The sequence below is a fragment of the Odocoileus virginianus genome, chromosome 12, assembly GCF_023699985.2.
Source record: "Odocoileus virginianus isolate 20LAN1187 ecotype Illinois chromosome 12, Ovbor_1.2, whole genome shotgun sequence".
Classification (NCBI taxonomy): Eukaryota; Metazoa; Chordata; class Mammalia; order Artiodactyla; family Cervidae; genus Odocoileus; species Odocoileus virginianus.
In genome coordinates, this window is record NC_069685.1 from 57,141,090 (window position 1) to 57,153,818 (window position 12,729).

General features: G+C 52.5%; 1 protein-coding gene across 1 annotated transcript in view; it reads left to right on the top strand.

The window, feature by feature from the left end:
- The window catches only part of DTX1 (deltex E3 ubiquitin ligase 1), a 38,854-nt gene that overhangs the window by 22,799 nt on the left and 3,326 nt on the right, over window positions 1–12,729 (top strand). The window contains exons 4-5 of the mRNA XM_070475332.1: window positions 12,132–12,193; window positions 12,558–12,719. Coding sequence (XP_070331433.1) covers window positions 12,132–12,193; window positions 12,558–12,719 — 224 coding nt within the window. The remainder of the gene's footprint in view (window positions 1–12,131; window positions 12,194–12,557; window positions 12,720–12,729) is intronic.

Sequence of the window (12,729 nt, forward strand, 5' to 3'; positions counted from 1 at the left end):
AGAACACCCAGAGCCCTTCATGGACCTTCCCACAGTCACTCTGCTTCTGTGTTTAAGTCATTCGGTGTGCCTGGGCTGCCATAGCAATGTGCCACAGACTGGGGAGGCCCAAACAACAGAAATGCATTGTCTCAGTTCTAGAGGCTGGAAGCCAGAGATCAAGGTGTTGGCAGGGTGGGTTTCCTGTGAGGCCTTGGCTTACAGACAGGCACCTTCCCCCTGTCTTCACATCATCTGTCCTCTGTATCCCTGTGTCCAAATTTCCTCTTTATGAGAACACCAGGCTTATTGATTAGAGCCCGCTCCAATGACCTCGTTCATAACTTGATCACCTCTGCAAAGACCCTGTCTCCAAGTGTCTGTGAGTTTGGAGAGGGAGAGGGGTTAGGACTCCAGCAGGGACTTCCCTGATGGCTCAGTGGTAGAGAATCCACCTGCCAATGCAGGAGATGCAGGTTCGATCCCTGGGTCAGGAAGATCCCCTGGAGGAGGAAATGGCAACCCACTCCAGTATTCTTGCCTGGGAGATCTCAGGGACAGAGGAACCTAGCGTGTTACAGTCCACGGGGTCACAAGAGTCAGACATGACTTAGCAACTGAATAACAAGAATAGGACTCCGATGTGTGAGTTTCAGGGCCAGACACAATTGAAGACACAGCAGTGTGTCTGGGACTCTCCTATTACAGCTTTCTCAGTCTTAGCCTCTCTTTCAGTCTGTCTCTGTGACTGTGTCTCCCTGTCTCTGTCTGTCTCTTGCTCGTTCTCTCCTGCCTTTTTCTTTCCTTCTCAGCAGCTCTCTCCTTCTCTGTTCCCTTTTCTCCACCCTTCTTCTCCCCTGCAGAGAGAGGTGCATAGCTTCTCCTCCCTGGCCTCAGTTTCCCCATCTGTCAAATGGAGCTAAAATCACCCCAGTCCTCGTATGCTGGCTTATCAGAACTGATGGGTGTGCAAATGTATTTAAAGTCACCACACATGATCGGTGCACAAAGGAGGGGTGAACTCAGACCTCATTCTTTGTCATCCTTCTTACCTCCCGTCCCCAGCTCAGGACGGAAGTCCAGAGAGTGGCACTGACTTGTCTCCAGGTCACACAGCCAGCGGGACTACAGTGTCCCCCTGGCTGGGGTTTTTTTCCACTCCCTCCTGTGATGAGGCGGGAAGCCAGCTGGCAGCTGATGCCTGGGGGACGGAGACACAGGGGTGGGGAAGATCCGCCCTGTCTCCTGAGAGGGCAGCGTCCAGCACTTTGGAACACAGCTGTGGGGCAGACTAAGAGTTTCCAGCCCACGTGGTGGAGGGGAGAGGGAGGGGGAACAGCTGCAGGCCTGTTTCCATTTACTGAGCGCTCACAATGTCCCAGGCTCTGTCTCACGGCTTTTACATGCATCGCCTCTCTTGCTGTGCACAGAAACGGTGGTAGGTCCTATTATCCCCACTTCTCAGATGAGGAAACTGAGGCTCTGAAAGCCTGGCACTTGCTCAAGGTCACACAATTAGGACTCTGATTCAAAAATCCCAGTTGGTCACGGTATCAGGGTGGCCCCCTGGCTGCCCACTCCAAGTTTCAGACCAGGGTCACAAGGTGTTTGGAGGTTGGGGGACCCGCAGTAGCTGAGTTTGGGGCCAACTTCCCTGGCTCCTCTCACTGTGTGACCCTAGTGGAGCCCATTGCCCTCTCTGGGCCTCAGTCTTTGCACCCTGTGCAGTGGGGCTGGCAACAAAGGCCAACAGGGGGGCAGATATCAAACTGCCTGCATTTCAAACCCACCCCCTAGCAGTGGGAGAGGGGCTTACCCCCGCCGCCTTGAGCACATCCCTATCAGACCGGTAAGATGCTGTCATTGAGATGCTGCTGGCGTTTTCAAACCTCTGATTCTTAGCCTGAGAACTTCTTCCTGTTTACTGGCCACCCGTGATTGCTTCTTTTACCAATCACTTGTTTGTTTCTTTTGCTTCTCCTTCTCTAGGGCTCTTGCCTGCTTTCTTATTGATCTGCAAGTGCTCCTTCTGCTGTAGCAGGGGGGATCTTTCCTTGTAGCTCACAGGCTTCTCTCTAGTTGCAGTGCATGGGCTCCAGAGCAAGAGGGTTTGGGCTCAGTAGTTGCCCCATGCAAGCCTGGCTGTCCCATGGCCTGTGGGATCTTAGTTCCCCAGCCAGAGATCGAACCCACATCCCCTGCATTGGAAGGTGATGCCTTAACCACTGGACCAACCAGGGAAGTCCCTCTTTTTACCTTCTCTATAGCCTATGCTGGTCTGTTTTTTTAATTAGTTAATCCTTCTATTAATATTGAGCAACTACCGTATGCCAAGGACACTTTGGGGGCCCTGGAGATCCAGCCATGAACAAAATAGACAATCTCTGCCCTCTTGAAGCTCACATTTCTAGAGAGAGACAAACAATAAACAAAATAAATAAATACTAGTATGTGATAGAGAGTAGTAGTGACTACCAAGGAAAAATAAAGAGAGGAAGGGGTGTAGGGAGTAGTGGGAGGGATATACTTGAAAATGAAGAGGTCAGAAAAGGCCTCACTGAGAATATAATGTTTGAGCAAGGATTGAAGGAGGTTAAGAAGCAAGCTATGCAGAGAACTGCATGGGGGGAGGGCGGTTGCTGAGAGCACTGTAGACAGGGGGAACAGCTTGCGCAAAGGCCCTGAGGCAGGAGCAGGCGTGGTTTGTGCGAGGAGTCCAGTGCGGCTCCAGAGGCAGCAGGGGGTGTGCGGCGGGGGAGGAGGTCAGAGATGAAATGGGGCCAGTCCTGAAGGGCCCTGAAGCTGTGTCGAGGACTTTGGCTTTTCCTCTGTGGGAAATGGGAGCCAGCTGGTGGTGTGAGCTGGAGACAGGCCGGGATGACTTTGCTGTCGCAGGTTCACTCTGGACATGGAGGATAGGTGGGGGGTGGTGGGGTGGGCTTTGATGTGGCTGGTGTGTTTGGGTATTTTCCTTCTTCTTTTCATTTCCTGCAGTGATTTTACCTTTAGGTGTGAAAGCATTCACATTTTGTTCCTCCGGTTCTTTACTAGGTATTACATTTTAATGCTTCAGAAAACAGCAGTCCCAAAGGCACCCCGTGGAAAGTCTCTCCCACGCCGCGTCCCCGTGGGGTCTCTGGGCTGCCCACTCCCCCCTCTTCCTGGCCTTGCTGGAGGGTAGTGGCTGTAACCTTGTCTTTTCCCTCACGCTGCTGGGCTCCTCCTGCACCTCGCCACAAGGTCAAACCAAACACCCCCATCCCCCCCACCCTCCCACCCTGCCCCCCTAGACCTGAAGCACTTCCTGCCCTGCTCCCTGGGAGGCCAAACCACACACTCCTGTCAGCACCCGGCTGCCCCAGTGGCTGCCCCGGGCCGTGGGAACCGCCAGCCCTCCCCTCCCCTCCCTTCCCCTGCCTGGGCTCCCCGCACCACCCCCCAACCACCAGAGCAAGCAAGCAAAGCGGGCTAGAGACCAGGAGGGTGGGGGAGGTGACCTAGAGCCCCAGGCCTCCAGATAAACCTGGGCCCTAACTGACTACCACCCCTCAAAATATCGCTCCAGGGGACTTTGGTACTGTTGAAATCCTTAGGAGTGGACAGGGTCAGGGACGAGGGGACCCATTTGACAGAGGGGGAAACTGAGGCCCGTAGAAGGTCAGCGGCTTGTTCAAGCAGCCCAAGGGGTGCTCGCGCGAGCAAAGGGGAAGCGAGCCAGGCCACGGCAGCCGTTGATGGTCTGTGGCTTTGGCTGGCCCCATGGGGCACCTCCCTGCAGCTTGCTGTGATGTTCTCAGCCCTCTGGCTCTGTGGGGGGGTGGGGGTGGGGACTTGGTTGACCCTGGACTGTGGGGGACAAGAGTTCAGGTACATAAGGAGTGGGCACTGAAGAAGGGGGGGGCAGGTCACAGGAGCAGGTCCAGGGAGGTAGGTGCCAAGTGTTATTTAACTCACTTCTCCCCACGATGTGGCGTTCCCACTTCTGCTCTGTCTCCACCCACCTGGACCCAAATAGCTGAGGCCTGAACCTCCAGGGGCTCTCCAAGGGGTCACGGGGTAAGCACCATGTGTCCAGGGAGGGCCTGAGGCCCATCGGGGGACCTGAAACCACCATCAGAGACTGTGACGTGTCTGGAGCCTGCCGGAGACATGGAGGGGAGGGAGAGGACAGGAAGGCCAGCCTAGGTAGGTGGATGGAAACTATAGGGAGTGTCAGCGTGGTTTCCTGTGTCCCTGGGGTCTTGAACCCCCTTGTTGCCTGGGATGGAAAGGAGCACCCAGAGCAGGCAAATATACCCACTCGTGCAGCCCCCGATGCGCCCTCCCAGGCCTGAGCCAGCTCCAGGGTCCAGGTCAAAGGCTTTGCCCCACCTCTAGGCACAGAGGGCCCAGAAGGCTGGCCCACCTCCAGATGGCCCCACATATCAGCCTGGTGGGCTCAGCCCTGGCCTCTGACTCAGAAACTCCAGGACTGCTAACTAGTTGAGTGACCTTCATGAAGTCACTTCCCCTCTCTGTGCCTCAGTTCCATCATCTGCAGGATAAATGACAAACAGATTTCAGTTCCTGTGCCGTCTCTGCTTGAACGGGAATGACTTTCTGGAGTCCTTTAGCTTAGTCGAAAGGAGTGCTGGGATGGATTGGTGATGTCTGCCATGGGTGCAGTCCTAGTATTAATACACAAGTCATGTGTTTGCCATCCCTGCTCCAACCTTGTCTCTGGGAGCACATTTGGTATGAGAGCTACTGTTTCTAAGGACACCAGGCCTCCCTCTGAAGATACCTCAGAAGAAATAGATCTATTCCATAGTTGGCTCAACTCCTCTATTCAATACTTACTGAGAACCCATTTATGCCCAGTTTCATCCTCAATCCCGGGGTCACAGAGCCAGGTTAGACAAGTTTCCAGAAGCTTGTAGTCTGGTAGAAGAGATGGGGTGGAATTCCACAGCTAGAAAGGAAGACAGGAAACGTCTGTATCCTCAAAGAAAAGACAAACGCAGTCCCCTGGGAATTAAAAGTGGTCAGGGCTTCCCTGGTGGTCCAGTGGTTAAGACTCTGGGCTTCCAAAGCAGGAGGCACAAGGTTCAATCTCTGGTTGGGAAAATAAGATCCATCGTGCAACATGGCGTGGCAAAAAAAAAAGAGTGGTTATGTATTCACTGGGGGTAAATCAGAAAAGCCTCCTGAAGTTGGTGACCTTGAAACCTGTCTTCAAAGAGAAAAGGTGACTTTAGAATAGACAGTATGGACAGGCAGTGGGTACAGTGTGGCAAAGACAGCCAGACAGGAAAGGGCAGGGAATGGTGTGAGGAACAGCATCTAGGAAACCCTCCCCGTGGTATCTCATCCTGCCTTTGAACGCTGCTCTCCCAGCCAGAGCAGGTACAAGGCATCTCTCTTTGCTTGTCTTTTGACAAAAGAAGGAGAGAGGAGCCAAATGCCCTTTTCCAGACTCACTCTGGGGAGATTTTTTTTCTCAAATACAGCCTCCTGTCTTAGTCTCTGAACCAGGGTAAGAGAACTTGGTTTTGTGTGTGTGGAGAAGAGCACAGACTAGAATCTGACATTCTGGGCTCACATTTGAGCTCTCCCACTTACTGGCCAGTGACTTCACCTCTCTGTGCCTCAGTTTCCCCCTCTATAGAATGGGACGATCAGGTGACGGAGGGAGGGTATACAGCCAAGTCTGGGACATAGCGAGCTCTTGAAATTATTGCCCCTCCCCACCCCAGGCCATCTGTGTGAGGCGTGTTCCCTGAGACCATTTCCAGGAAAGGTCAGGGTTCCTCAAAGCCTGGCCATGGAATCTCTGCCTTAAGAAGGATGCGAAGCATTTCTGGAAATTTCTTAGAGAAAGCTTACTCGGGCTGTTCCCACGGATGCCCACAAAGCGTGCTCACTTCACAGCATTTTTTAAAAAAATTGTTTGGCCACACTGCACAGCTTGTGGGGTCTTAGTTCCCTGACCAGGGGTCAAATCCACACTCCCCGCCTTAGAAAGGCAGAGTCTTAACCACTGGACCACCAGGGAATTCCAGTGTGCTCATTTTCGAATGGACATTGGCAGAGAGTCTCCGAGGGGACCAGAGACTACAGAGAGGCTTCTCTGGGCATCTGCTTCAAGGCTCATTTCCAATGTGTGCAAAAAGAAAAAATTCACGGGGAGATTATGCCCGAGCATCGCCTCGGAACATCCCCCAAAAATCCAGTCTTCCTTCCTTCTTTCATGCAACAAGTCTTTCTTGAAAATCTACTGCATGCCATGTACTAGCGGTGACAGTGGGTGGTGAGGAAAGTCTTCCTGCTGAGGCAGCACCACAGCAGCCTCTGTGAGAAAAGCCTTCAGGCGGAGGGCGCAGCAAGTGCGCGCGCCTCAAAAGGGCTCAGCAGTTCATTATTATTATTTTAATCAATGAGACACTGTTATTTTATACATAGAGAGAATAACATCTCATCTATTATATATATATAACAATGTCTCGTCTATTATATGTGTGTGTGTGTGTGTGTGTGTGTGTGTGTATGCTTCTCTGTGCATCATTTGGGACCTTAGTTCCTCGACCAGGGATCAAACCCAAGCCCTCTGCAGTGAAAGTGCAGAGTCCTAACCACTGGACCTCCAGGGAAGTCACAGGGCTCTGCATTTTAGAGCAACAGCAGAAGCGTGTGGAGTAGAGAGATGGAGAGGGTAAGAGATGAGGTTACAGTGCCAAGGAAGGTCTGGTTATATGGGAGACTTTTATAAAGTCTTTTATAGACTTTTATATCAGATTGTGATATTATATATATAATATTAATTATGTATAATATATTATAATATTAATATTATATCAGTTATATATCATGTTATAAAACTAAGTAAGGTAAGAGCAAAGGCAGAGGCCTCTCTAAAGTGGCAAGGAAGGTCTCTGGTAGGGTGACATTTGAGCAGAAACCTGTGTTGAGTGAGGGAGCAGAACATGAGGATAACTGGGCATTCTGGAAGAGCAGTCAGCTAGTGCAAAGGCCCTGGGGTGAGGATGTGCCTGGCCTGTTTGCAGAATCCCAGGGAAACCAGGAAGCTGGGGTGGAGTGGATCAGGGGGGAGCGCAGGAAAAATAGAGTTCAAGGGATCGGTACTGGCTGTGTTGCATACGGTAATGTGTGCATGCTAAGTCGCTCAGTCATGTCCCACTCTATGGCACCCTATGGATCATAGCCTGCCAGGTTCCTCTGTCCATGGGGATTCTCCAGGCAAGAGTACTGGAATGGGTTGCCGTGCCTTCCTCCAGGGTATCTTCCTGACCCAGGGATCAAAAATACATCTCTTATTTTTCCTGCATTGGCGGGCGTGTTCTTTACCACTAGCACCACCCGGAAAGCCCATGCAGTAAGGAGGCTGGACTTTACTCTCAGCAAGGTAAGAGCCAGGAAGGACTGAGGATAGAGGAGCGGGATCTGGCGCAGGGATGAGCAAGGCATCGGACCCAGCCCTGCCCTGGGACAGCTTCTGGTCAGAACAGGTTTCAGGCCTGCAGGGTTCCTCTGACCCTTTGCCATGTGGGGGCGTTGAGGCGGGGGAGGGGGGGAGGGCGGAGCCGAGGGCGAAAGCCCGCCCCTCCTTCCCGGAGGCCTGCGGGCAGCGGTCTCCTGTCCAGGGCAGGAGGATGTTCTCACTGACTGACTGGGAGGAAACAGTGCATCCCACATCAAAAGGGGGCCTGGGTGGTTCCCACGCTCCGGCATCGTGGGAACCTTGCTACCCTGGGTTCTCGCAGGGGGCCTGCAGATTGAGAGAGGCTGGGGGCCACCTGGGGACTGTCCCCCAGCTTGCCGATGGGTAAATACAAAACAGCCCCACCATCACACCTTACTCACAACCCTCCTCCCAGGAGCAAGACATTTTTGTAACCCAGAGCTCTGTGGCTTTTAAAGGGTGCCAGAGATTGGAGGACTGCTAAGATCTAAAATACTTCCTTTCTGGGGTCCCCTCAGTCTCCTCCCTAACTCCCTGGCCAAAGGCTCAGCATGACCAGTGTCATGAGCCAGACCAGACTTTGTGCTTCATATAGACCTGAGGTAGCCAACTGTCCTTGCTGGTTGGTAGAGGCTCCCTAGAAATCTGTGCTGATGATTCTACTTGTCTCGAGAGAGTGCTGTGATGGATTAGTGATGTCTGCCACAGGTAGGAGACAAGAAGTGGTGGTCCTCATGCTAAATATTTTTCTTTCCACCCATTTTACAGATAGCCCTGGGGAGAAGGAAGGATTGTTTTCTCATGAGATAGGAAGGAAGGAAGAAGGGGATGGGGAAGCCCTGGCTATAGAGAGGACCTTAACAGTGTGTCTATACTGGAAGTGTTTTAAGGAATTCCCTGGCTGTCCAGTGCTTAGGACTCCACACTTCTACTTCAAGGGACATAGGTTCAATCCCTGGTCAGGGAACTAAGATCTGCATGCCAATAATATTAACAGCAATGATACAATGGAAGTGTTTCAAAGGATGGCGGAAAGAGGAGAAGCCAGAGGTGCCTGCATGCTATCTTATAAGAGGATTGGGGGACTTCCCTGTTGGTCCAGTGGACAAGACTCTGTGCTCCCACTGTGCAGGTGGTGTGGGTTCAATCCCTGGTCAAGGAACTAAGATTCCACATGCTGTGCAGTGTGGCCAAGAACAACAAAAAAAGAGGATGTAGGGGGGATGAGATTAGGGCGATGGTCTCCCTACAGGAATGTCCTGGAGGATTATGACAGATGCCAGGAAGGGGGAGATGGATCCCCCATCCCTTGGGTCCTGGAAGCCTGCAAGGAGGAGAAACTCAAGACATGCCCACTCTCACCCCTGCAACAGACTATGAGCTTTGCATGTTTTATCCCATTGAACCTTTGCAAGACTCTATTCCCATTACACATGGGGAGACTGAGGCACAGCATCTTTCCCCTGTCACACCTCAGCTACCCAAGCCTGGGGGCCCCACGGTACCTCTCCTCTGTTACACCTCCCTCGGGAGCTGTGTTCAGTGATTCCAGGTCACCAGAGTGTTTGGGGACCCCAGTGTCTGCTCCAGATGCTGCCACCCTCCTCAGGGGAGGGGTCTGGGAGGGGTATCCTGGCTGACTGGGTATAAGCTTGTGACGCTGGGCAGGCACAAAAAGAGGGCTGTGTGCCGTGCATGTGTGTGTTACTGTGTGTGTAAAGTGGGAGCCTCCAGCCAAGTGTCTGCATGTCAGTGTGGGGGAGTGTAGGTCAGAGTGTGTGGACCAGTCTGTCCCACCCGGCTTCTCCTGTCCAATTGAATGTCTTTGTGGTGTCTGCACGTGGGTATCTCTCTGGGCGCTGTGTTCCCTGGAGTGTGTGTGTCCATGTTTCTGTGGTGTTCTCTGTGTAGAAGTGTGTGTCTATGTCTAGACCTGTGTGTGTTCGTGGAGTGTGTTCCCTGAGGTGTGTCTGTGTGTATGTATGCATGGTGTGTATTCCCTGGTTTGTGTGTGTGTTTGTGTGTTTGCGTGCAAGAGTGTGTGGCACATTCCCCAAGTATACGTGTATCTGTGTCTGTATCTCTACACAGGAAGGGGGCCTCCTGGGTTGTGGGCACATTTGTGTGTGCGTGCAACTGCCATGTGATCCCTGGAGCGTGTGTGTACATGGAGCCGGGGGCATGTTTGCAGGGGTGTGTGCTGGTCTGTGCAGTGTTTTTCATGTGTGCATGAATCTGTGTTCTATTGCACTTGGCATGTTCCCTATACATGTGCATGCATATATAGCCCACGTTCCGAGGGGTATGTGTGTGTGTGTGTTTCTGGACCCACTGGAGTGGCACGCAAACCTGCCAAGTGTACCATTGGCTTAAAGACACCTTCCCCCCAGCTCGCTGGTGCCGACTGCGCCTGCGGGGCAGGTGTCCAAACAGCACTGACCGGGTCAGACCTGAGCAGGCTTGCCAAGGGGGCTGCAGCGCCTTCCCCAGCTGTCCCTGCCCCCGCCCCTTTCTGCACTGCCTCCTGCAGCAACCCCAGGCCTTCATGCTGCCCCTGGCTTTTTTCTTTTTTTTTTTTTCTGGCTGTGTCAGGTCTTACTTGTGGCATGGGAAATCTTTGTTGCCACATGCGAAATCTTCCTTCTACTTCCATGACCAGGGATCAAACCCAGGACTCCTGAGTTGAGAGTATGGAATCTTAACCACTGGACCACCAGGGAAGTCCCTGGTCCCTGGCTTTCATGACACTCCTCCTTAGCAAAACTTCCCCATCCGATTTCATGCCCATCCACAGCAAGATACCAGTTCACCCACAAAGCTAAACCCTGAGGTCTGGACCCAGGTGGGCACATTGTACAGATCACAGCTGGCCTCCTCCTTCAACCCTCCTGACAGGTATCATCCCCATTTTACAGACAAGGAGACTGAGGAGCACAGGAGACAGAGGAGCATTTCCTCTCCAAGATGGAGAGAAGTTATACTTAGTGGGCTGAGGTGCAAGAGAGGTGAGATTAACCAGGATTACACAGTGATGGTGATATGATGGTGCTTGGTGTTCAGTCGCTCAGTCGTGTCTGACTCTTTGTGACCCCATGGACTGCAGCATGCCAGGCTTCCCTGACCTTCACCATCTCCCAGAGCTTGCTCAAGCTCACGTCCATGGAGTTGGTGATGCCATCCGACCATCTCGTCCTCTGCTGTCCCCTTATCCTCCTGCCTTCAATCTTTCCTAGCATCAAGGTCTTTTCTCATGATTCAACTCTTCACATCAGGTAGCAAAGTATTGGAGCTTCAGCATCAGTCCTTCCAATGAATATTCAGGATTGATTTCCTTGAGGATTGACTGGTTTGACCTCTTTGCAGTTCAGGCAAGAATACTCGAGTGGGTTGCCATGCCCCCTCCAGGGGATCTTCCCAACCCAGAGATCGAACCCATTTCTCTTGTGTCTGCTGTGTTGGCAGGCCAGTTCTTTACCACTAGCACCACCTGGGAAGCCCAATGATGGTAGTGATGATGGTTGAAACTATGAGTCTGTAGTAGGTACTAGGAAATGTGCTCAGCCTTTTACATGTAGAATTTCACTGACTCTCCAGGGCATATGTAAGGGAAGTGCCATGAAAAAAAAAAGTGAAGGTGTTAGTTGCTTAGTTGTGTCCGACTCTTTGTGACCCCATAGACTGTAGCCCATCAGGCTCTTCTGCCCATGGAATTCCCAAGGCATTGGGTAGCCATTCCTTTCTCCAAGGGATCTTTTTGAAAGGGAGGTGCCATATTATGCCCATTTAACTGATGAGGAAACACATTTATAAGAGATGTGGTGATGTGCCATGTGTTGAAGTGAAGTTGCTCAGTCGTGTCCAACTCTTTGTGACCCCATGGATTGTAGCCTACCAGGCTTCTCTGTCCATGGGATTTTCTAGGCAAGAGTACTGGAGAGGGTTACCATTTCCTTCTCCATCCAGCTGCTTAATGGTTGAGCTAAAATATGAAAGCAGCTCTGAATGATTCCAAAAGCTAGATCTCTTCAGAAGGAAGAGCAAAGATGGGAGGCAAGCTACATTTTTCTGAGACCTTTTCATTTGAACAGGGGATAATGCCTTAGTCACCAGAACTGACATCATTAAATACTCCAGAGGGGGAAGTTCATTCTTCATTCAATGTCTCTGGAAAACCTGGATTAGCCACAGCTAACCTGTTTCCTTATGCAGGACTTTTCAGAGCCTTTAATACGTTCACATATGTTGTGAATGTCCTAGTGGGAGACAGTGAAGTGGATCCTTGGTGATCCCTAAATCCTTCTTTCCCAGAACTTTTATGGGTATCAGCAAACTCTGAGAGAAGTTTGGCTAAGTCATGAATAGTTGGGTTTCAGACACAATAGTCAATGAAAAGGAACAGTTGGGAGCCAACTTCTCTCACCTGGGAAGAGGTCAGCTGTGGAGTGGGAGAGGGTCAGTACTAAGTCTAGGGGCTCATTCCATTATCACGGGGGGCAGAGGTCCTGGCCACACCCTACCCCGTAATATTGACAGAAGGTTGTCAGAGTAGGAATGGAATTCTCTAGTGGTCATTCTAGATGAGTGGGACAGGCAGAAAGGAATCAGAGCATGCCCATGAGCCAGAGACAGAAGGCAAAGCAGGGTCCCCTGATCTGGTCTGGGGAGGCTACAATCTCTTCTCTTCTCCTCTCAGGGTCCCTGCGCTCCCAGTGAAGAACTTGAATGGTACAGGGCCAGTCCACCCGGCCCTGGCAGGTAAGGTCCAGTCAAGGACGGAAAAGAAGGGCGGGGCCCACAAGGTGGCAGCCCCACCAGTCTGCCCACTGACTCCGCCCCTTGGTGGGCGTGGCCCAGAGGGCACATCCCCTACCATTGGGCTATAACTCTGGGGTGGGCGGGGCCCGCAGAAGGCTCTCAACTTGGCTTCAACTTTAGGTAGGGCTGAGTGGGCACCGTCCATGGGACACACCCCATCCACCCATCCGAGGATTCCTGGGTGTACCAGGTGGGCGGAGTCTGGGGAGAGACCCTAAGGGTCCTCTCGACGATGGGAGAGCAGGGCGGACAGGGCCTGGATGAGCACCCCGCCCCCTGACTATCGCTGCCTGGCGTCCCGCAGGGATGACTGGGATCCTGCTCTGCGCCGCGGGGCTGCCCGTCTGCCTGACCCGGGCCCCCAAGCCCATCCTGCATCCACCGCCGGTGAGCAAGAGCGACGTCAAGCCCGTGCCTGGCGTGCCCGGGGTGTGCCGCAAGACCAAGAAGAAGCACCTGAAGAAGAGTAGGCCTCC